Genomic DNA, 24,910 nt, shown 5'->3' with positions numbered 1-24,910 from the left:
CTGAACACACAGAAAACAGAATTGAAATAGTGTTACTAATTAAGGAAATGGCAAACAGGTGCTAGTCATTACAAGCCATGGGATAGAGTGATGATTTGCGAGGCTGCTGGGAAATGGAGTCCTTGTCTGCCATTTTGCATCGGAAACCAGCGCTGACATGAGTGTTGTCATGAAGATATTGTGATATGATTATTTTATTTGCCATATTGCCCACCTTTACATCACATCCCTGCTTCAGTTCGCATCCAGTATCACTATCATCTCGCCAAAGCTGCTCGTGCCATGTGCGGATAAACAATTAGCATCCATTCATAACCCCTTTGTAAAGTTCTTTTGGTGTCAGAAGCTAATTTTCTGCTAAATTAGCCTCAGCTAGGAGAAACACACACACACACACATCGAGCTGACTGGTGGTACTCGTGGTGGTGGACGTGGTGGAGGGGGAGTGGGTGCTATTGCATTTATCTCTCAGTCTTGTGTTCTTGTCTAATCTAACGATAATGACTGTGTTCAGCAATAACATTGAAGCAGTATGAAGCATTATCGGTTGTGATTTATGAACTGGGCTGGAAATGAACCCGAGTCTGGGAAAAAAAAAAAGCGCATCTTCTAATCATCAGGCTTTATTGGCCTCAGGAGTTTGAGGAAAGCTGAAAATGTCAGAATAATTAAAGAGACCGATTGATTTTGGTGCAGTTTGTTGAGTCTCTGAAGACGGAGTGATTTAGCACCACGCTGCTATGTAGGCTGCAGCAAATCTGCTTCACGGAAGTTTAATGTAGGGATATGGAAAATAAATCTGTTGTGTTTTATTCCTTTGTACCACAGCAGTTTTCAAGCCAACAATTTTTTGTTAGTTTTGTTTTTGTCTGTTTATAGTTATATTTCATGTTGTGGAGCATCCACGAAACAAATTAGTTCCTCTCTCTTGAATTTAATAAGACAAAAAAATGCATCTTGTCATGTTACTGATTAACTGGAAAGCCTTCTGTTACAAAGCGCTGATATTGGAGACTCCTTCCAAAAAATTCTAAAAAAAACACCACCATATTGCCAAATACACACCTTTTTAATGTGAAGCTTCCACCACAAAGATCCCTGTGAATTAACTGCTACTACAGAAACACTAACATACTACAACGTACTTTGTACAACGAACTTCAATGAGCTTGAACTCCTGCTAGAGCTGCTGTTACTGAAAAAATAATCAACACCTTCTGACCAATCAGATGCAAGAATTCTACAGCACTGTGTTTAAAAACTGTAATCAGCTGGTAGTTCATTTTCAAGAACACGTTATTATTTAAAAGTTGTTAGCTGTAACAGAAACCATTGTATGAACTTCAAAACTGAAACTAAATTATATTTCATAAATGCGATTTCAGCATTATTTATTAATATTAATAAAACATTAGGTTGATGTTGTATAACCATGCTAGCGCCCATATTTCTTTATGCAGTACACTTAACTCTTTACCACATCTATTATATTATTTTTTATAATATAGCTATTATATAGTATGTTTTATACATACTACAGTGTTGTGCAAAAGTCTTAGCACAAGTGTTTTAGCAGAAAAAGTAAATTATATATAAGCTTTCCATTTTTCAAAAAACTAAATGTTAGAGAATTGTGTTGCCTAGCATAGAGCTGATTCAGTTTAAAAAGCACAGTTTGGTCAAATGAAATATGAATTCTTTTCATGTTTACTGTTTTTATTATGATTTTTTTTTTTTTTTTTTACATTTAACAATGTTTTTATTTAATTTTGGAAAGCTTTACAGAATTTTACATGGCTGTCACTTTATATTATAATAAGATCTAATAAAATTATACATTAATATTCTATTATGTTTATAGATTCTTATTATAAAAGGATTACATGTTTCAATTTTAAATAATAACTATCTACATGAGAGGTAAAAACAGGCAGTTTGTGGTAGCGGACTCGGACGTTTCAATCTTACTCAAAGTCGTAATGTTAAGATCATTTCCCTCGTCATTACTGCTAACTGAAATACACTGCAATATAATATCTCGTTTGTTTCGTGATGTTGCCTGCTGTGATGTATGTGTATGTATTCGATGTAAAGAAGCACTGCAGGGGCTGTGAAGCGGGAGAGATCAGGAAATGGTGTCAAGATCTGTCAATGCAGGCTATTTCTCCTAATATATGAGTCCCATTTGGAAGGGAATGGCTCCTTACAGTAGGAAATATGTTCAGCCGGGCGTGTCTGCAATCTTCCCATATTACATTGTATAATTTTTTTCGGAATGAGCGCACGCCATTATTGTCGAACACTTCATTTCATTCGTCGAGGGCGCCGTCAACCGTTGGAGTATAATTATTAGAAACATTACAACTGTTGTTTCAGATACAGATGTGCATGTCTTTGTTTTCTTTTGTTACGAGACCTCGCCACCCTGACACCCCCCCCCCCCCCCCCCCCCCACTCCCCCCCAACACACACACACACACACACACACACACAATGTGATGTTTATCATTATTGCTTTCATCATTACCACCAAACCACAGGGGCTGTGAAGCAGGTGTTAGTTGTGGGGTTAGTTGTGTTTCTCTCATTAGACACTCTTAATCACCTAAGGGCCCTGCTCTACACTCAGCATGTGTGTGTGTGTGTGTGTGTGTGTGTGTGTGTTCATTTCTGATCACATTTTACTTCTTGTATGCCACTGTGGGTGTGTGTATTGTAACTTTTATGTGGTCATATAGGTGTGTTTTTCACTATATTATATACATTTAGCTCTGATTTATATTCAGGGAATATGAATTGCCACACGTGTGATAATCAGGGCAAGGCACAGGAAGGAGCGTATCAAAAGGCTGGGAATAATGAACAGGCTTAGAGATCACGTTGCCGGATAAAGGAAGAACGCTATCAGCTCAAGCATCCACCTTCTAACAGCATGTCATCTCTCTCCCTCTCTCTCTCTCTCTCTTCCTGCTGCCTAAACTTCAAACTCATCTCTTTTTTCATAGTTGTACTAATTTTGGGATTGTTTGTCTGCCTGCATGAGGATGCCTAATTTAGTGGTGGGTGGTAGGCTGGTAGAAATGTTCACACACCCCTTCTGTTACAAAGACAGATGTTCAGCCACCATGCGCTTAAACAAAGCAGCCTTCGGTCTCAAACACATATGACCAAAAAAAAAAAATGGAGACAAAAAGTTGGCTTGGAAAGTATATTGTGTCCTGAGTGGTATAGAATCAGTGATGTATAAGGCCCTACTAATAGCATACTAACATTATATACATGTCAGAGTGCTCTTGCAGTAGTTGTAGTAGGTTACATTTCCACAATGTATATAATTAAAGAATAAAACATGATGTGGCTTGCTGTTATAGGAAACTAATCAATATCAGGGTGGTGTGGTTTAGCTCAACGTGAAGCGACGTTACTGTTACCACCCTGAAGTTGATTCTTATTCAATAACAGCTCGTCTTGAAATGTTTTATTCCTCTTATACCGTTTGTCAATGATTATAATTTTTTGTTTATTAAAGAATGACATGGCATACCTTTAAGCATTTATAGCAACATTTAAGTTGTGGAACATCTATGAGACAAGTTAGTTACTATTTTTACTTACGTTACAGCAGCTGTAAAAAGTCCCCATACCAAACTCCTCTGTCTTGACTGCTACGTAACACTGAGACTGGAGACTCCTTCCACAAATCCTGGTGGAACTATTGTCAGAGCTGCTGTTATAGAAAATTAATTCTAACCAATCAGATTCAAGAATTCTTCAGCACTCTGGTAAAATATGATGTATACAATTACTGTTGATAATTTAGAAAATACAGTATGTATGTATGTATTTAGGTATGTGCATATAATGTGCTTGTACTTGTGTACTTGGTATCTCATTTAACTAAGAATCAGACTGAAACCAGAACAGGATGGCTTCCTCATGTCATCTCAGGAAGTTTTTCCTTGCCAAGTCGCCTCTGACTCGTTCATTTTGGATCCAAATCTAGCTCCGGATTTCTGTAAAGCTGCTTTGTCATGATGTCTTTTGTTATACAAATAAAACTGCATTCAATTAATAATGATAGGACTGTGCCTTTCAGTAACATTTCAGTTATACTGTACACTAACAGAGCTATTATGCACAAAAGAATAAAGTCATAGGTCAAGTCAAGACATACTTATATACAGACATATGATGAAATATATATCTGGGGGTTGAAATATTGTGCCTGTAGGAGCCAGGGTGCAGCATAAAAGGCAGAACAGTGTCAAGGTAAAGTGATGCAAGTCAAGAGTCATGTACAGCACTACATTGCAAAATACAATAATTATAGCAAACAGCAGTAAGTATAAGCACGCAGACTGACTGTGCAAATTACATCCTTAAATCATAAGCGTCACCATAAAAGCATGAAGCACATATCAAATATATAGATATAAGGACGACATCAGGAAGAACACTTATGAGGGGTAAAGGAGGTCAGCCCAGAAAGATATATGCAATAAAAGTGCTAGTGCGGATAATGTGGGTATTTTTTTTTCCAGACAGCAGGGAGGCCGAGTCTGTGTGACGGGTGACTGGGTTCATCCACAATGCTGGAGGCCTTCTGGATGCAGCATTTGTGCTAAATGGAAGCAAAAAAAAAGAGCCCCCAATAAAGTTCTCAGCCATTTTCAATTTCCGCTGCAAGGCCTGGCGGTCTGAGACGCTGCATCTCCCATACCAGACAGTGATCCAGCTGGTCAGGACTCGCTCTATAGTGCCACTGAAACACTAATAATAATAATGTAATGTAGCCATACTGCAAGGTAATGATGCAAACATAATGCAGTGCACCACACTGAGGGTTTGTATTGTGTTGTGCTTGCAGACGAGCGCTGTGCTGTGCTCCGGAGGTTGCGCGCTGTTGGCCGTCAGCTCGCTGCTGGCTATCATCACCATCTTCTTGCCTGGTGGAAACTGCGAGAGGAAGATCTGCACACTGGCTGGGTACATGCAGATGGCTGCAGGTTAGTACACAGCCACCTCCACTTCACTCGGCTTGCCGTATACAAAAGGGATATATCAGAACTTTTTATAGCTAACAGAGACTAATTAGCATTATGCAAATCAGACAATTTTGGAGGGAGTTATTTGTAGCATTATGAACTGATTAGGACTGGACAGATTTTTAATTAGTTGTGGGCAACAACTGCTTTGTGAAAGTAAATTTATGCTTTATAGTATAACCCTCTTGGCAATCTGTGCTACGTGCACCACACACACACACGGTGCTGTCAGCTCTTTTCAGGGGAAAGTAGGTAATGCATGCTCAAAAAAGTCGCTAGAAGTTGCCAGATGTTGTCATAGACTAATATGCATATTCATCAAATCATCATGAACATTTGCATATCGAAAAAAAGTGTTGCATGAAGAAGGATTTTCTGAAGACAGAAAGTAACTGATTATAATCAATCAATTATAATCAACTATCTATTGATGTAGTTACACAATACTGAAATTTCTATAAAGAATGCAGACAAAATGAAATAGTAGTTAGGAGTTGGACATGAATGAAATGGACATGGATTGAATAACTCACTTTTATTACTTGTAAATTTTAACAAGAAGAGACTTTAAAACAAAGAACAAAGAAGTGCACTGGTGGAACAAACAATGGTGATCAGTGATTGGTTGTAGGGAAACAATGGTAATCAGTGTTTGTAGGGAACAATGGTGATCAGTGATTAGTCATTGGGAAACAATGGTGATTGGTTGTTGGGAAACATTGGTGATCAGTAACTAGTGGTTGGGAACAATTGTCATGTAGAATAATGGTGATCAGTGATTGGTCATTTGGAACAAAGGTGATCAGTGATTGGTCATTGGGAAACAATGGTGATCAGTAATTAGTGGTTGGGAACAATGGTGATCAGTGGTTGGTTGTAGGGAAACAACGGTGATCAGTGATTGGTCATTGGGAAACATTAGTGATCAGTGGTTGGTTGTCAGTAGATTTATTGAAATAAATTGTTTGTACTTTTGCAGTCACTGAAGAGGTCTGCCACCTAGTCTAGTGACAAAGTCACTAAGCTGGCAACGCTGTACACGCAAAAACTGTCTGTGTCATTTGTGACATTTAGAAACACATAATATGCTTTAATATATGCCAAATTCAACCTGAGATTTGGTCGATTATTGGGCAGTAAGACACTTTTCAACATCACAATCAAAAACACAACACAGTCCCACAATCCAGACTCCCAGCTTTCGCCAGACAGTTTGGTACTTTTGATCACTGAACCTGACCAAGAACTGGCTTCTTTCACAGGAAAAGGTTTTGATTTGCTTTTTTAAAATGTTATGTCATGATTTTTTCACACTCTATCTTAATCTGTCCAAATGAGAAACATCCCAGTTCCCACTTGGTCATGAAATTTTAAGTGAACAGGAGTGTCTGAGACTGAGACAAGGAATAACATGATACTGAAAAAAGGGTAGCTGAGTTGTTTTTACTTTTATTTCACACACTCTCAGGCCGATATTACCTCCAGCCAGCATCCACTGATTGAATCACGATGTTCTCCTTTCAGTTGCCCAACACAGGGTTGTAATATGATTAGCTTTGACATGATGTTCCAAACTGGAGCCCTGGTCTAACTTGTTTTTCTGCACTCTGAGAATGAAGACTTTGGCAAATAAACAATGCTGTTACCAAACCAAGCATAGCATCTTGCACAAATAAACAAGCTCTTGGGATGCGTAGCCCAGCCATTTCAGCCTTTCTACATATCATTCTGATAGTCAGAACTCAACAAGCCCAGGCTTCACCTGAAAAGATGACACACAGCACTCAACAAAGAGAAAAATTATTAAATAAAGTCTGAAATAGTGGCCGTTGACGACTGTTGCCAGGAGACGAACGTTGGCGACACATTGAGATGAAGCGGTAAGAGCTCAAATGGCTACTGTAAAAAAGACAATTATAGACCCTTAGAATAGGTCACAGGTTCATAGGTCAGAATGGGGCTTATTGAGGTGACAGCCTTCATTCAAGAGGCATCTGGACTCAAACACCCACGCAAGCATCTCTGAATTTATAACCATGATAATAAAGGCCAGTGTTTAGCCCCTCTTGATGCCAGTGTTTATATGTCACTCATCTTTAGAGGACATTATAGTGGAAACTCAAGTGCAAAGGCTTCAAAAGTGCCTCCACTGTATTTTTTTCAGAGTTTTAATTTAAAGGCCTGCTGTTCTGGCTTTTCTCGGCTGATAGCCATTACAGTGCCACTGTAGATCATGTTAACAGCAGGGAGTAGGTGCTCCCTCCTGATCTATTTCCTGGAGCTAATTAGAAAATAATGATATTGCTGTAAAACTATTATAATAAAAAAAAAGTGATCGCATCTGGCCCAGCTATTTGCACAAGGGTATCGATGATAGAACAGCACCGTAGTTCATTAATATTCTGTTTACAGTCTGAGAACCATCCAGTGACTCAAGGGTAAAAGAGGCAATTGAAATCATTCTTAGCCGTGCACAAGCACCAAATAGAGGACCTGTCATTGACAGAAAACTGTCCAAACTCATACAATACACATCAAAAGATAAGCAATCCATAAAGTCGAGCCAAACAAAAAATCCCTGCTAGCTTTACAAAAGTTTTGATTTCCTTCGTGGTCTCACGTGCATGCTGATAAATACCAAATTACATTTAAATGACCAAGTGTATTCAAGACACAGCTGATTTGCATTTAGCGACGCCCACAAAACTCCATAAAAGACAAAGCTGACTGACAGCTGGACACGTCAAAATGACTAGTAAATGGTGAAAGAGCGCCTCCTAGGAACAGCATGCTCTAAATCTTCCAATAATTCAGCTCAGCTACTGCAGTGTATGTCGGTTATTGTAACCACACACTAGCTCTTCCTTCTTTTATATTGTTTTGCCCTAATTGAATGGCTCCTCTTATTTGTTTAAAGTATGGATTTTCAAGTCATTAACATAAAATGACCAAGTTTCACAAAAGTTTAATTAAATTCATGGGTGAAATTGAAACAAATAAGCATTTTAATCTTGACAAAGTAATCTGTCTATAAAATTGCAGTAACTCATGCTAATTATATGATTTGAAACCAACCACATTAGTGAGTCTGCTTAAATGTAAATTTACATATACATCTCAGGAGCTCTTGTAGAAACCTTTTCCCTCGAACTAACTGGATTTTCATTTTCTTGTGTAAATGCTTCTATGAACAATAAATTAAATCATATACAGCTGTATAAATAAGTTCCATTGTATCCTAGATAATGTATTTTCACCCTCATTTTTTAGGTAAAATTTAGAAATGTATGTCTCAGTGTGTCTATTCTGCTGCATTGATGCACTGAGCTAAAAGTGGGTATTAAATAATTCAGCCTTCGTTTTGCTTACTCTAAAATATTTCCCGCTATGCTTTTTGCTCTAAGTAAACCTCAGCAGATTTCTTTTTTTTTTTTTTTTTTTTTTTTTTTTGTAGACGAAGGATGACTTTGAGTTAGCAGGTGGATTGTTACTATACTTTCCGTACTCTATTGATTGGCTAGTTACTTCAGCTGTCTCACTGTATCCTTAGGGAGTCTCTCACATTTCATCCTGATATCCAGTCCAGTAATTCATATCATTGTTAAAATCAATGACTTTTCATCATTGAAGTAGTGTGTATGCCATTGTTTTGGAAGCTGCAGTACTGATGAAGTTCTGATGAAGCCATGTGGATAAGAGGCAAAATGTCCAGACAAAGGATGATTGAAAACCCTTCTAGACGAGTCAGGCGAGACACTCCGATGCAATTCTCTAGTCTGACATTTGTGTTTTTTTTTTTTCACTGTTTTCATCCTGCACACAACAATGAATGAAAGCAATCTTTCTATAATGTAACACCTCACTGTCGGTTCCCTTCGTGGGTGTCACTTCGATCAATACTGGACGTTTTTTGCATCCAAAATGACAAGAGCAATATTTTACTTCTAGTTTTCCCCAGCATGACTGCAGTGCAGATCATTTGAAACTAAAGGTAGGAGGGAAACTACAAATGTAATTGGTTAATGGGAGCTTTTCGGTTATTCACAATAAATGTTCAAACTCGTCCTCCTAGTGTGACAATTTTGACCCTGTGGGGACATTTGGCTAGTCCACTTGAGGAAAACTGCTTTGTTATAAAAATAAAAAAGAAACTAAAAGTAGTAGTTTAGTCTCTCTTTGCTAAGCTTAGGGTTAATAGGCAAACCATTAATTAGCTACATTGATAATTATGCCAATTGAAGGTCCTCACAAGGATAGTAAGACAAACATGTGTGAGAAAGAGAGACAGAGAGAGTGGCTGGACTGCGAATGAGTTAGTAATGTGTCAAAAAGCAAGGGGAACTGATTTCAACCGAAACTGAAATTGAATTCATCAGCCAGTGACCTTTCATATTTCTTTTTTTTCCCCCCAGTGAACCAATTTTGTCTGTTCCTTGTACTGAAATTGTGAGAGGGTTGAATATTATTAATGGAAATTGGAAAAGAAATGAATAAGCCACATCTGGGGGATACAGTTTGTCTCTTGAGTGATTCATATTTTTTTTGTTTTTGTCCTTCTGCACTTCTGTAACAAGATTGAGTGATAATATCTCTCTTCTTAGGTTTTTACTGCAGAGGGGGTGAGTTTTATGTGCAAGAAACCTTCAGACACTTACTAGTGCACTTCTGGCTTTATAAGACCTCTCATGCAATTCCCAGAGAAAAGATAGAGATAGGGATAGAGAGATAGAGAGAGGGATGGGGAGAGAGAGAGAGAGAGGGGAGGGGGAGAGAGGGAGAGGTGGGAAGTTCATGGGTTCTTGTTCTCATATTCCAATGAATTTTTCAGCATGAGTTGGTAGGATTCGCCACACGCTGAGATGCTCTCTCTTCTCCCTCTCTCCCTCTGTTTCTTTCTCTTTCTTCTCCCACACTCTCTTTCTGCATGTATATTTTATTGGGCTGATTTTTTTTTCCCCCTCTCTGGATTCGGGCCAGTGGCGGCACGTGTTTCCATGGCGCATGAGTAGGCCGGATTTGCTAGGCAAAGACTGCCACAGACACATTTGTCTTACTGTCCGTGTGAGGACCTTCCACTGACGTGATTATTAATGCGGCTAACTTATGCTATGCTACACCTAAATCTAAACCTTACCTTAACCTCAGTAACCAAAAGGAAACCAAACAAAAGCTTCTGTTTTTTTGTTAAAAAGCTGTTTCCCCTCATGAAGACCATTCCAAGGAGAAACCTGTGAGATATTCCTATCCTTGTGGGGATATTTGGTCCCCACCATGATGTAAAAGCATGCCCCTACACACACACTGTTCATTTCCTCAGACAAATTGCAGCCATAACTCTTAATAACCTAAGTTAGCAAGTAAAAGTGTTGAAGCCTGAAATATATCACACAATATATCAAAGCACAGACCTCTGGGACATGAAGGCAATAAACTAAAACAAGTAACATTAAGGCTGTGCTTGGTGTGTTTTATGCTTTTTCTATTAGCAATATCATGTTGTGCAGTCACTGAAAGGGGTGTATGCACAAAGGGCATACTTCAGTGTTTGCACCATTTCTATTCTCAGCGAGCAGCAAATCTCCAATCATGCTCGTTCACTTCTTTAATAAATTAGTGCTATCGATATAACAGAGAACAGCAGCCTTTCTCAAATCCCAGACCATGTAATGAAAAGAATCCCCTCCTCATGCCCTTTGCAATCCCAATTAATTAAGCGTATTAGTTTTAATTATTTGCTCTTTTGAACACGTCAGGTGTTTTGTGACGTTGCGTGTTTGAATACGCTTATTAGAAGTGATTTTTAGCTTTTATACTCCAATGGTTTACAATTTGCCTCAAGTACGAGAAGCCTTGAGAGCTAATTAGTACTGTGCTGTACAATTCTCTTGGATCTCACACTTGATCCCTCTCTACACTGGTTAGCTTTGTCTTTGAAATCTCCCAGAGAAAGTTACAGATTCTGTTTGTTCTGTTCTTTTTTTTTTTTCTTTCACTCTTTTCGCACTTCTTTCTCCTGCAGATTGGCTCACCATGTAGCTGCCACAGAACAACACACGCACGTACACTGATATCAATTCAATTTCAATTCAATTCAGTTTTGTTTGTATAGCACTTTTAACAAAGGACATTGTCACAAAGCAGCTTTACAGAAATCCGGATATAAAATTGAAATGTATCTCTAATGAGCAAGCCAGAGGCAATGGTGGCAAGGAAAAACTCCCCGAGAAGACATGAGGGAACCCCTCCTCATCCGCGATTATAAATCATTTCTCTTCTATAACTGTATACTATAGAGTCAAGTGTGTTAAAAAGAACTTGAGTATAATCATCGTTACAGTTTTAACTTGAAGTCTATTGTATCAAACTGAAGTTATGAACTGTTCAGTGATGGAGGTTTGAGTGTAAATAGTTCTTAGCAGTTGCAGGCTTTAGGCTATCCCAGGAAGAACATCCACAGCCATCTTTAAGGTGTCCGTGTGGTACCATCCACAGTAAACCCATCGTGATCTTTAGGCTATCCACGTGAGGCCATCTTCAGCAGCCATTTTATGAGGTACTCCTACCCATTGGTGGACAGAGAGACTTGAGTAAAAGTAATGCTATTGTAGTAATTGTCTTTAGATACTATATATTGTCTTTGGATACTATATTTCTTATTGTAAAGCACTTTGGGTCAGCTGCAATTGTGTTAAATGTGCTCTGTAAATAAAGTTTGATTTGCCTTGACTAAGAATTCACTTGAATAGTGATCAAGAGTTAATAAGTAAAGAAAAACTACATGTGTACAACATACTACACAACTAATCCAATTATCAAGCATGTGTAAAGAAGCGTAAAGTAACGTTAGGTGTCTAGCTAACTTAGGCAAATACTGTTGGGGTTTTCATTTTCTTGCTAGGTTTGTTAGCTAGCTCATGTTTCTAGCTACATGGTTAACTATCTAGTAAAGACGCCACTTACACATTATCCTCTAGTAGCATTATCCTCTAGTAGATATATTCAACACAACAGACAACAGTGCTACTGAACACTGAAGTGACATCTAAAGTTTAATAAGGGTTTCCATAATATAAAACATCAAACGATCTGGCTAGCTAGTCTAGCTTACTCAGCTGGCTAATGGCTTACCTGTGGAGGTTTCCATAGATTGGATGTTGAGCTGTGAAATGCTGATATCTCCACGGGATTTGAGTCACATAATTTACAGATCATTATCACACTGTTTTCTTTGAAAGGTTTGAAACTGAAGATAAATTGGGCCAGAGACGCTCATCTGTCTCCACTGTCTCAGACATTGCTGCTGCTGCTGACTAGCAGCTTTTACTGTCCACATACTGTCTTTTAATTGGCTTACAGTCTTCCAGCAAAAGTTTAATTAATTTTTGTTTAAAAAGCTCAAATAAAAGTAAAAGTACTATGACTTAATAATACTAAAAAGTACTGTTGAACCACTGAAGTGAACCATGTACTCAAGTACTTTACCAAGAGTACATGTAGTTCATTACTTTCAACCCCTGCCTTTACTTCATATACCAGAAAACTGCACCTGTATAGTACATGATTAGGGGAAAAAAATAATGCGAATGAGATGAGATTTATTATCATCAGAAATAAGTTTGATTTAACTCTATGATATGAGGTTGTTTGTATTTGCTGTAGGTTTAGAGGTAGAAATTCAAAAGAAGAGAAGAGAAGTTGGTTGTGCGACTTGACTGGATGCAGCCGCAGTTAAAGTGGGACATCACATCACGTACTGGTGAAAGTCCCAAAAATAGCCAGGCTGTTATTTTAGTTACACTGCATGTTGGAATATTGGCAATGAAATCATGTTGATTCAACATGTCATAAATCTCCTTATTCACTCACTAATAAGGCCATTTTTGTCACCACCACTCTGTCTTCCATGTTTGTTTTTCTAGCTTACCTTCTAACTTGTGACCTGAATGGTTATCAAGTTAAAACTTAAGTTGTACAACTTTGGAAGCTCTGCTGTGCCCAAAAAAACCAAACGAATAAAAAAACATCTGACAGCATTCTGCCCACATTGTAGTCACTTCCAATAGAATTACTATAAAACACATACTGGTGGTTGAGAAAAATAGTTCAAGTGTGAAAGCAAGCTTCAAAGTTCCTTTGTTTGTCTCTCTTGCAGAAGCCTTAGAGCTACTATGCAGATACCCAAATAAACCTAACTCTAAGGAAAAAATACATCACAATATTAATTTGTCAGTGATATTTGTTGGTATTGGTATATCCATCCATCCAGTTTCTGTACCACTTAGCCTACACAAGGTCGTGGGGAGCCTATCCCAGGGACACCCTGGATGGGGTGCCAATGCATCACAGGGCACAATCGTGCACACACTCAAACACTACGAACAATTTAGAGATGCCAATCAGCCTACGACACATGTCTTTGGACTCGGGGAGGAAACCCCTGAAGCACGGGGAGAATGCTCAAACTCCACACACACACACACGCACACACGCACACGCACACGCACGCACACGCACGCGCACGCACACGCACACGCACACACACGCACACGCACACGCACACGCACACGGCGGAGGTGGGAATTGAACCCCCAACCCTTGAGGTGCAAGGGAAACGTGCTAACCCCTAAGCTACCCCCCCCAGTATTGGTATATATGTAGCTAAGATACATCGGTGTCCTATCTGCTTGTATGTTTCTATATGCACTCGTGCGTCTGGTGTATTTTAGAGCAGGTACTCACCCCAGAGCTGCTCTACAGCTAGAAATTCTCTACAGTACCAAAGATATTTCAAAAGGCAGCATTTTTTTTGTTTGTGAACAGTTCAGCAGTTTTCAACTTCAATTATTGACGAACTGTCTAGGAAATTGTTAGCTAACATGTTTTTTATCCAGCAAGTCATAAAAACAAAAGTCTTGTTACTGTTAATGGATGTGAAATATGTGCTTAAAAGATTTGATATGATCAAGTTATTCTTTTCGCTAGCTAGGATCCAGTTTACAGCTTTGCTAGCTAGTGACTTGGTGTTGGTTAGTAGACAAAGCTACTATAATCTGAACAAAACATGGGAGAAAAATATAACAGCAGGTCTACAGCATGTGCATGTGTACTTTTATGTACCAAAGAGACCGTATGATTGAATTCATGATTCATTAGTGTGGTTTCTGATGGATACCTAAACTTAGCATTAGCTTTCATTTGTCAAATTAAGTCACTAACATTGCCTTATCATGAAGTACCAACACTAATCACATCACACTAGTCACATTCTCCCTGTAATTTTGGTCCATTTTTGGTATTATTTGATATTAAAGTATCATCATCTTCAATAAGTGTTTTATTCTGGTTTAGCATCAAGTGAATCCAGTGCCGTTCCTGAGAGCTAGACATGAGGCAGGAATACACCCTGGATGGGGTGTCAGTCTATCACAGGGCACACACACATTCACACACACATTCACACACTCATTCACACCAACCGTTTTTTTTTTTTGTTTTTTTTTTTGTAGCCCATTTTGTATTATGCAAATACAAGAAAGCACATTTTGGTTTTGTCCATCATAGACCATCAGATTGTCAGCAACTAGTCAGTGAAGCTGACAATCACCTGCTGTTTTCTTGCTCTCATCCACTCAGACGTGAGAGTGGAACCACAAAAAGACGGCACAAAGCCTCGTGAATTGCATCCAAAGGTAAAGATGGGGCATATGGGGCATAATATTTATGATGTTGGACTGGCTCGTCCCTGCTGTGCATCATGTAGTTCAGAAGCAATTAGAGAGATTCTATTTTTCTTTTTTTCCTGTTTTTTTTTTGCAGGCGACAAAAACACTCATAGCAAGCAAACACACTTTCTTCCCCCCTTTTCTTCCTTCCTGCCTCGCATCTTCTCCAAACTACAGGATAACCATTTGTCACGCTGTTGCAAACTCATTTCATCATATGCAGTGCACACAGTCATTCAGATGACTGCACACAGACGACAGGGAGCTGCGCCTCCAGACGTATAGATTCCACACACACACACACACACACACACACACACACCTGAGCCATCTTGTAGATATACAGAGCACTGCTTACAGTCATCAGCTTTAACCACATGTGTACCAGCAACATGGGATGGGATTCATCCACGTTGTGTTTTCCTCGTTATCTACAATGTACTGTATGAGTATAGGGAAAGAATACCTACTGTGGATATATGAAGTGTTTGTTGTTGGTTATGTATAGCTATACACATTAGGAAGGGTTTATGATGCATGTATTTAGACACGTTTGAGATACAATATACTATAAATATGTTCTTGTTATGTATTTTTGTATTTCTATATATGCGCTGTATATGAGATTCATGGTGGATTGTAGAGTAGGCGGATATACACACAAGCTGCTTCGGCTTAGAAATGATCTGCTACGCTTATCGTATTGAAAACAGCACCGTCTGTGTGTTCATGAACAGGACAGCAGATTACATACACCTGACTGAGTCCATCTGGAAAAAAAACTGTGACGTCTAGCATCCATCATGTTGCAAAAACTACCACTGCTGTTACTTGATGTTAAAAAAATAAGTGGTTCTTTTTTTATTATTATTATTATTATTGTCTTTACCATAGCCTTGTTGAATTCTCCATTCTGACTGGTCAGGAGGTGATGATTAATTTGCTATAACAGCAGCTCTGACACAAGTTCCAGCTATAATTCAGATCACAGGTTTATATTAATGCACTCGTTATAATACATTATCATTTCTATAGTTCTGTAACAACTTAAAAAGGGATTTGTATAGGGAACACTCCATATAAACAACTTAAAAAAGAGTGCAGTTGTTGATATGGTAAAGTTTTCTGTGAGGAGATGTTTATTTAGCTATTTTTTTTTTTAAGGAGTCTCCAGTTTTAGTGCTTTGTAACAGTCTGAAGTAAAGCTATAACTAAGAAACAGGGCTTTACGATTTCTTGGTAACAAGCTACAATTTTTATGTCTTTTTAACTTTAAAATAGAAAGAAAAAAGAGAGACTGGTGAGGGAATATGATATGTGATATCAGGAATTAAGTTCGTGGGTGTTCCACAACAATGAAGGTAACTATAAATGGATAATACGTACAATGCGACGTGTAATTCTTTAATAAATAAAACATTGTTAGCCCTGGCAAACTGCTGTTGTATAAGACATTTCGGGTGTCTTTTATTGGAAAATAATCAGCTTTGGGGTGGTAACAATGACTCCACTTTGTGTCAAGTCACATCACCCCACCCTGTCATTGATCATTTTCCTACAACGGCACACCCAGTCATGTTTTTCTTTCCTTACTTAATAAGTTAAAGATTAACCAGTGGCCAGTTCATTACATTGTTTGCAAACTAGCAAGACAGATACTATAGCAAGCTAGCAGGCAAGATACGATCTTGTATTTATGTTAAGTGCTTAACATTTGGGTTCTAGTAATACTTTAGAGACCAAAGTATTACTGATTGATCTTTCTTGATTAGTGTGCTTCCAAACAGATATATAGAGATAGCGTTAGCTATCATTCACTAGAACACTAACATCTGGCTCTACTCCTTGTCCCTGAAAAAATGCTGACAAATGAAAATATCAAGGAGAATTAATGGCTGCTAAAAAAAAAAAAAAAAAAAGTTTGGAGAAGATTAATGAAAAATTGCAAACAAGAAAAACATTTCTGGGAGATTTAATAAAAACAAAAAGCGTTCACACAAAGTTTTCCCAGAAAATGATAGAAGTAAATGCTAACAAACAACAAGGTGGGAACTGTTCACATACTTCATCATGCTAACTGCGAATTAAGCACTTAATTGGTTCTTTAAATGAAGCAATAAAGTTAAGCTCTCGCTCTTTACATCACCTTCCATCCTTGCAACAACAATCAGGCTTTTTCCTACTTTTAAAGTACTCTTTAGGAACTTAAGATGCCTAAATAAAAATGCTTAAAGTGCCTTCCGTAAGTATTCACCCCCTTGAACTTTCCCCACATTTTGTAGTGTTACAACCTGGAAATGAAATGGTCTTAATTTGGATTAAATGCCACAAATCTACACAAAGTAACGCATAACATTGTAGTGGGTGGAAAAAATCTGTCTAGTTTGCACAATTATTTACAAATAAAATCGACTGCATAAGTATTCACCCTCTTTGTGGTGGATTAGTTCTGGTGCAGCCAGTTCCCCAGAAGTCACATAATTAGTTGAACTGAGGTGAGAGTTTGTTCGAGAACATGCCTAAACAAGCGCAAGGAGCTATCAAAACAAGTCCAGGGCAAAGTTCTGGGTTCAGGGTTTGGTTATTAAAAAGATATCTTAAACTATGAACATCTCGCTGAGCACCATTAAATCAATTTGCGTCAAAATTTTAAAAAAAAATCAATCATCATGAAATGTTAGATATGTTGTGCAAACCAAAGAGTAAAAAACCTGATTAAGTCTATTTCAGTTCCAGCTTGTAACATGGGGGTGAATACTTATGTATGGCACTGTACAAACCCATCAGATGTTGGGTCTTACATCTGACAGACACTTGACCTCTTTCTTTTGTACTCCACAGAACTCTCAGCTGAAGTTCAGACTTTATTCTGAAAAATTTCTGGTTGTAGCTTTAAAGTCGACCTTTCAATCTTCTTCATCATTTCACCTTGATCTCAAAGCAAAAGAGCGGCTTTTGTTTTCTCCTCACTGGCTAAAAAAACGCTGTGGGGATTTTACAGCGGAGTGTGTTTGTGTTGATTTGTGTGTGTATATGAATATTTCTGCATTTATTATTTGGACTGTGTGGTGTCAGGTGTTCGGGGAGGTCTGTCTCGTGTTTGATGTGTGTGTTTTTTGATCTCGGCTGCTGTTTCGACGGTGATCAGGTGAAACTACAGAATTAATTAGTTCTCTAGCCAATTAAAAAATTCTGTCCATATCCACACGGATGCTCGGCTTATCTCTGGTTTATGAATCCTACTTTAAATGGCTTCGCTTTATCATGTTAAAGCTCTCAGTATTTAATGAATTAGACTTGCTTCTTACTGTTGAGTGTCTTTTTACACACCCGTTTTTAGCAGAAGCAGAAGCAGAACATTGTTAACGTACCTAAAACTGCTACGGAAAGTGTATACCCAACACCAACGTCCTTAACACATATCACTCTAACAAGTAATGGTCGTTGTAATTTGGACATTATTCATAAATAATGCATCACAAAGAGAAGAAAAGATAACATCATAATCTTACACTTTTGTTGCCTGTTTAGTTCATAGCTGGCTAGCTAATAGGCTAATTAGTGGTTAATTAACACACTCTTTTAAGCCTGCCAGAGAGCAGATGCCACCCCAGTTTTCATTCCATTTCTGCACAATTGCCTTTATTTATCAAAGTCGGGTAGAAACAAGCGCACGGTCCAAATGTCTGGGACCACACTGAAAATCTGGGAGTTGTATTTTTCTGTTAAATAAAGAGAACGTTTTAGAATTTTGAAAATTTTTGAAAACAGTGAAAGGAAATGTTCAGTATCTTGAATATTCAATATTTACTATTCTGCACTGTTTCTAGGTCATGATTTAAATTTAAGCAAATTTGTGATATTGACCCTAGTGCAGAAGATAAGGCTACGTCCACATTAATCCAGATAAATTTGATGCATCTTTTTCCCTACGTTTTGGCCTTCCATCCACACTGAGATGGCGAAACTAGGCTTTTCGAAAACGCTTTCCCAGGTGGATAAATTTGAAAATGCCGTTTTCATGTTGTAGAAAACGGAGATATTCAAAAACAATGACGTATTTTTCGTCATGTGACCCATTCTACTCAAAACAAACAACTTTATAGTCTTGGGTTACCCGCAAAAACAACTCCACCACTTCGTCTCTCCATTTAAAAAACTCTGTGCTTTTCCTCGACATTGCCGCATCAATTTAAAGAGACGGAAAGTAAATAAACGCCTGACGGAAATGACGCAGGCCAAAGCTTCTTATGTTTTTCCACATGCGCAGTAGAGGGATGTAAGCATTTTCAGACGTTTCAATGTGGACGAGCAATTTTTGGAAAACGTGTACACAGAGAACGTTTTTAAAACGACAATGCAGTTTTCTGTATCCGGATCTATCCGGATTAATGTAGACATAGCCTAAGATTTCGCTGATTGATGTCTCTTCCAGTGAAGCACTTGTTCAGACGACATGCCGATGCAGTAACATGGATCATCAGGCTTTACACAAACAAAACATTGGGGCACATTCCAAATACTAAGAAATTCTGCAAAAATACGCAAAATAGAAGCATTTTCACTAGTGGTCTCAGAATTTTGGAGCACAACATATGAACCGAATCAAGATCTAGTTCATTAAAGTGTTGTACAACATCAAAACGATGAATTCACTGGACCACATTAGGTCACGTTAGACTTGGACAGAGAATTTTTGATGGATGCTTTGATGCCTTTGGAGCTTTTCTCTGTCGGCTTCTTCCCTTTGCTAGTACACAAAAAGCTAGCATGTAATTCTAGCACATTAAAGAGGAATGTTTAGCGGGTCTCAGCCATGATGTTTAGAAACAGAGAACGTTTTTATTACCTATTCAATCTAATCAGTTACTATGATTTGAGTTCCTCCTCTCAGAGTCTTTTTTTTTTTTTGTTGTTGTTGTTAAACCAAGCAGCCTGAACTCTGAGCTGTGATGCTAGCTGTAATGTGAGGTGAGCTGAGAGCATCTCAGTCTGTTCGGTCACTGTGATTTGAGTTTCTCTCCCTGGAGACCTGTATTTCAAAACCTAACAGGAGGGGCACTTATCCAAGATGCTAGCAGTGGTTTGAGTCGGAGTCAGCTCAGCTCTATAAATAATGGATCGTGAGGAGGCAGATGCTTTCATCCGCCCTGCTGGTCTCTTCATCTTTCCTGTTTGGGGATTCAGCAGAAATGTTGAAGGAAGGCATGATACATTGTCTTCTAGTTTCATTTCTCAGCCTCGGATGTGACATTTTTCAGAGAAATGCTACTGTAATGAACACTAGTATGGCTAACTGCTTCTTACTTTAGCCATGCCTTTTGTGGCTACGTATTGGCTTTAAAATGTATATATTTATTATATAACATTATATTTATATGTTGTAATGATAGTATTTTTCTAGAGAATGGCGCACAGCCACATTTGACATAAGTAGCCTAACATTTATCTATGTGAATGCTTTAGTACTTCAGTCAGTCATTCTTCTTTTGTAAGGCAATTAGCTTATCACATGTTATGATTTCATTTCTGGTGTCTATAATAGTTATTTAAATGCTTTTGATTGATCTCAAACATAATATGTTTGCTTTTTTTTTTGACCTTCTATTTTCAAGATTGTTTGACCTAATAATTAAACAGCAGTGTAGCTCTCTTTCTACGACTTCCTAGCATTTTAATTATAGTAAAGAGAATCATACTGAGCGTGACTGGAAACAACCACCATGCGTCATCCTCCATTTTAAATATCTATCTCATTTTTCGTAAACAAATACTGCCTCCAATTGATCACTACTCCAATATGGAGAGCTTTTTTGACACCTACAGTCCAACAGGCTATGATTTACGCTGACAGGCTCGCTAATGACTAAATGCTAAACACCACTGACAGATAATCATCATGTACACTCAGTTATAGCTGCGGGGAAGTCCGAGGAGGTCCAAACAGTCAGCACTTTGGACTGAATCCTGCCACAGCAGGAGCGATTATAAAGAGCTACATACACACTAATGATGACAGGATGATTAGCCTGTCAGCACGGAGGGAACAGTGTTTCACAAAACAATTTTGTAGAGAGGAACTCCAGCCAAGCTGTAATGTGAACACTATCCTTATTATTGGGTGTGATGGACAGCTTCATTGCTTCTGGGTTTGGAAGGAATGTCGTGATTGAGGGAGATTAACATCACGGATTAAAGGAATGTCATGTTCTCTTTTGATCTGTGGGGTGATGGTATTAGTTAGGACGTCAGTGCCGAGAGCACCTGCGAGAGCCGGTAATAAGCCATTCGGAGCTTTTTTTCTTATTAGGACTCATTTCAGTGTAGTTTTCCGACAGCTACTCTCTGATTAGAGTTGTAGAATATACTGACTGAGATTAGCTGGTGGAATCAGGTGGAATCTTATCCTGGATCAGTATACGGGTGAAGATTTTACAGGGGAGATATACTGCATCTTTTTGGATAGATACAGTACATGATGGATGGATGGATGGATGGGTAGATAAACTTAGCTAGTACAGTATTAATGTGCTTGTTGTAATACGTTATCGTTTCTATAGTAACAACTAACACAGGGACGTGCATGGTGGACGCACCACCTTCAAAAAAAAAGTATGTAGTGTACTTGTTGATATGGTGAGGTTTTCTGTAAAGAGATGTTTATTTAGCATTTATGGAAGGAGTCTCCAGTGTCAGCACTTTGTAACAATCAGAGGTGAAGCTGTATCTTTAATTTCACCAACACAAGAAAATCTGTAAGTGGTAATAGGAGCTTGTTTTGTGGACATTCCACGGTATCAAACATAACTATAAATGGATAAAACGCACACGTCATATTGTCTGATAAATAAAAAATGGCAAGGTGAAAGAAAAATAAAACAGGACATGCTGTTATTCCGCTTCACATCAGGCCACATCACAGCACCTGTTGTTGATTATTTTCCTGTAGCAGCACATCCCAAAGTGTTTTATTTCATACAGAATAAATACACCTACTTTAACACAGTTTCATTCGTATGCATTTGAAGAAGGATCTCAGAAAAAGTAAAACAGCAGTGCAGAAAAATGTATATATAATTAACTAAACATTACTAAACTGGGCACTTAGTAACGTTTGGTTTTTATGAGTGATTTTGTTCCCTTCCCAGCACCAAGTGTAAATGTAGCACCATTTCTTTTTGCTCTGTGCTTTATTGCCAGTGTTGCCAGGTGCTTGGTTTTCCTGCAGATTTTGGCTAACTTAGTTGCTGACTTGTTTGTTTTGTTTTTTTTTCATTTATTCTTATAGATACTATTTTAAAAAATGCATAATAATAGTTTGTAATAATACCAGACCCATTTTAGGACCTATGTGAAAGAACTACTCAGGCAAACTGCATGTTTTAATACTTCTTGCCAGTTGGGCTGCTTTATTCGCAGAGATCTGGGAATTATGGCACAATCACATACGCCATATTTAGTCCTATCTACTAAACATGATTTTTATGACACTTTATGTCAATTATGTCAAAATGAACATGTATACAATTTTATAAGAAATAGTTTTTTTTGTACACAGCTGTCTTTTTATTAGAAGAACATCAGTTTGGAATCTAATGGCATGTTAGTCATATTAATGCCTTTCACACCAATGAGAACTTCCTTTATTAACAGATTTACCTCTTAGTTACTGAACTAATTGCCTGTTCAACCCCAGGTTTTTGAACATTTCCAGCGGCTTTTAAACTAAAATGTGCGGCTCACAGCTTTACCTCTGCTCTTCAAGCTTTTATGAGATTTCGATTTGAAGAAGTAGGACACACTCTCACAAGTGCTTCTGTGACTCTCGGGTGAGCTTCTGCAGCAGTGGCCGAACAGCAGGTGATTTGTAAACAGCTTTATTACAGTGCACAAGAAGGTGTGAAGCCATGATACATTTCTACACACTTACACACACCTGAGGACAAAGTTTTCAACCATTAATCCATGACCTATATACGTCAGTGTTGCACAGACGTATTACTCTTGTGTGAATGGCCTGGCCTTGAATGAACCGGAATGGCTCATCTGACGTTCAGTGCACGTGTTTTGGCATCTTGGATTTTTTTTTTTCTTTGCCTGGTTTGAGAAATAAGCAGTGCAGAAAAGTGAAATGAAAAGGTGACATATATAATTAAAGTTTGTGTATATATATATATATATATATATATATATATATATATATATATATATATATATATATATATACACACACACTGAACAGAAGAAAAAATGTACAATAATAGTTTAAGTTTACAAGTTTTAAAAGTTAAAAAAAATTAATTTGTCATGTATGCGCCAGTCATCTAGGTTGGATTTTTTCTTTATGGTGGGTGATGAGCCTACTAATGGCTAGGTAATAACTATACATTTAAAGTGCTACTTGGTGTAATGGTTTAAATGTTTAGTAAACTGGTTAAGCTGTAATGGACCTTAAGTTCGACTGATGTAACTGGCTTTAGGTGATGATGAGTTGGTGATGCTAATCGTTTGTGGGTGATGGTTGATTTTGAAAATCACCAGTTTAACTTGAATGTGATCTGCTACACTAAAGATCCTCCAGTATGCTTGAATAGACATGAATGTTCACTACATACCCCACAACAATTCAACACTCCATTGAATGCTAATTGATACAAACGTCACACACACACACTCATTGATCTGCTATTGACCCAGAGACTAAGTGACCTGAACCAGTCCAGTCTATGACACTGAGCTGAAATGGGATGTACACACACACACACACACACACACACACACACACACACACACACACACACACACGCGTTTTATGCTTCTCTGGAGCTCTAAGGTCGGCACTTCCTTCTGTATGATGAGCTTTGACAAGGTTGGCTGCTGTTATGTATTTTTAACCGACTTCTGACACACACGCACACATGAAAGATAGATTCCTGGCTTCTTCTGCCAGCTTCTATTAGTAACTCCAGGAGAATGAGTGAGATGCAGCCATTTTTCCAAACATCTCATTTAAAGTCTTTCTTTTAATACAAAAGGAAATGACAAAGTAAGAAATTCAGTCCTGAAGGCATGTGTAGTTTTATGCAGCACCACAGGCCTGTGTTAGTCCCTCCTCATAAATATTGTGTGTCCTGTGATGCTCATAAGCGGATGCTGGAAGGAGAACTTTTATGAGTTTCGGTTATTGTAGTGTCATCTCACATTAGCTGGTTACCTCTGCAGTAACCTCAAACTGCGCTTTTATATCATGTTTTATATGCACGTTTTATATGCATAGAGTCATAACAGCTCATCAACTTTATTGAAAAACTTCGGCGTTATAATACTGAAGGAGGGAGAGGTGGGGTTTTATTTTAATTGTGAATAATGTCTGTCTGTCTGTTTTTCCTTCTCTCTTTATTCTCTCGCTTCCTTTTTAACCCGGTGTGCATAAAACCTAGAGAAAAATAAAGTGTGTGTCATGGGCCACATTATATTGTGGATGGTTTATATAAATGACCCAAAAAGAGTCAAAAGGTTTTTAGTAGTGTTTCTTAAAAACCTATACGAATTTATCTAATTATTTTCCTTAAGAAAGATTACTTTACTCTTTAATATGAGCTAGAACACATTGATAACTGCACTATTCAATTCAGTTCAGTTGAATTTTCTTTTAACAATAGACATGCATGATCCTGAACTTGTATTTAAGTAGATTTTTCTTGCACGGGGGTGGAAGCCATATTGTTAAACTAAAATTGCAGTGATTATTGTGATCATTACAACTAGGACTATTCATGCAGCAATATACTGGCAACATACTGATGTTTTTCAATTTCAATGGCGTCTCATTCATGTACACTATATGGCTCAAAGATTGTGGATGCCTGACCACACCCATCTCATTCCAGATCTCCATTTGCTGTTATAATAACCTCCACTCTTCTGGGAAGGCTTTCCACTAGATTTTGGAGAATGGCCCATTCAGCTTTTCATTGTGAGGTCGGGTGAGGAGGCTTGGGGCACAGTCTGTGTTCCAATTTATCCCAAAGGTGTTCGGTGGGGTTGAGGTCAGGGCTCTGTGCAGCCCACTCGAGTTCTTCCACTCCAAACTTAGCAAGCCATGTCTTCATGGAGCTCGCTTTGTGTACAGGGGCATTGCCA

The 24,910-nt window shown here is 38.2% G+C and overlaps 1 protein-coding gene across 1 annotated transcript in view; it reads left to right on the top strand.

Moving 5' to 3' along the window:
• LOC113531016 (LHFPL tetraspan subfamily member 7 protein) overlaps nucleotides 1-24,910 on the top strand; it is a 121,627-nt gene that overhangs the window by 34,642 nt on the left and 62,075 nt on the right. Inside the window, exon 2 of the mRNA XM_026921466.3 lies at nucleotides 4,868-5,006. Coding sequence (XP_026777267.1) covers nucleotides 4,868-5,006 — 139 coding nt within the window. The remainder of the gene's footprint in view (nucleotides 1-4,867; nucleotides 5,007-24,910) is intronic.

The sequence above is a fragment of the Pangasianodon hypophthalmus genome, chromosome 27, assembly GCF_027358585.1.
Source record: "Pangasianodon hypophthalmus isolate fPanHyp1 chromosome 27, fPanHyp1.pri, whole genome shotgun sequence".
In the NCBI taxonomy this organism is placed as follows: Eukaryota; Metazoa; Chordata; class Actinopteri; order Siluriformes; family Pangasiidae; genus Pangasianodon; species Pangasianodon hypophthalmus.
The sequence above is the reverse complement of the archived record's forward strand: the minus strand, read 5'-3'. Positions and strand labels throughout refer to the sequence as shown.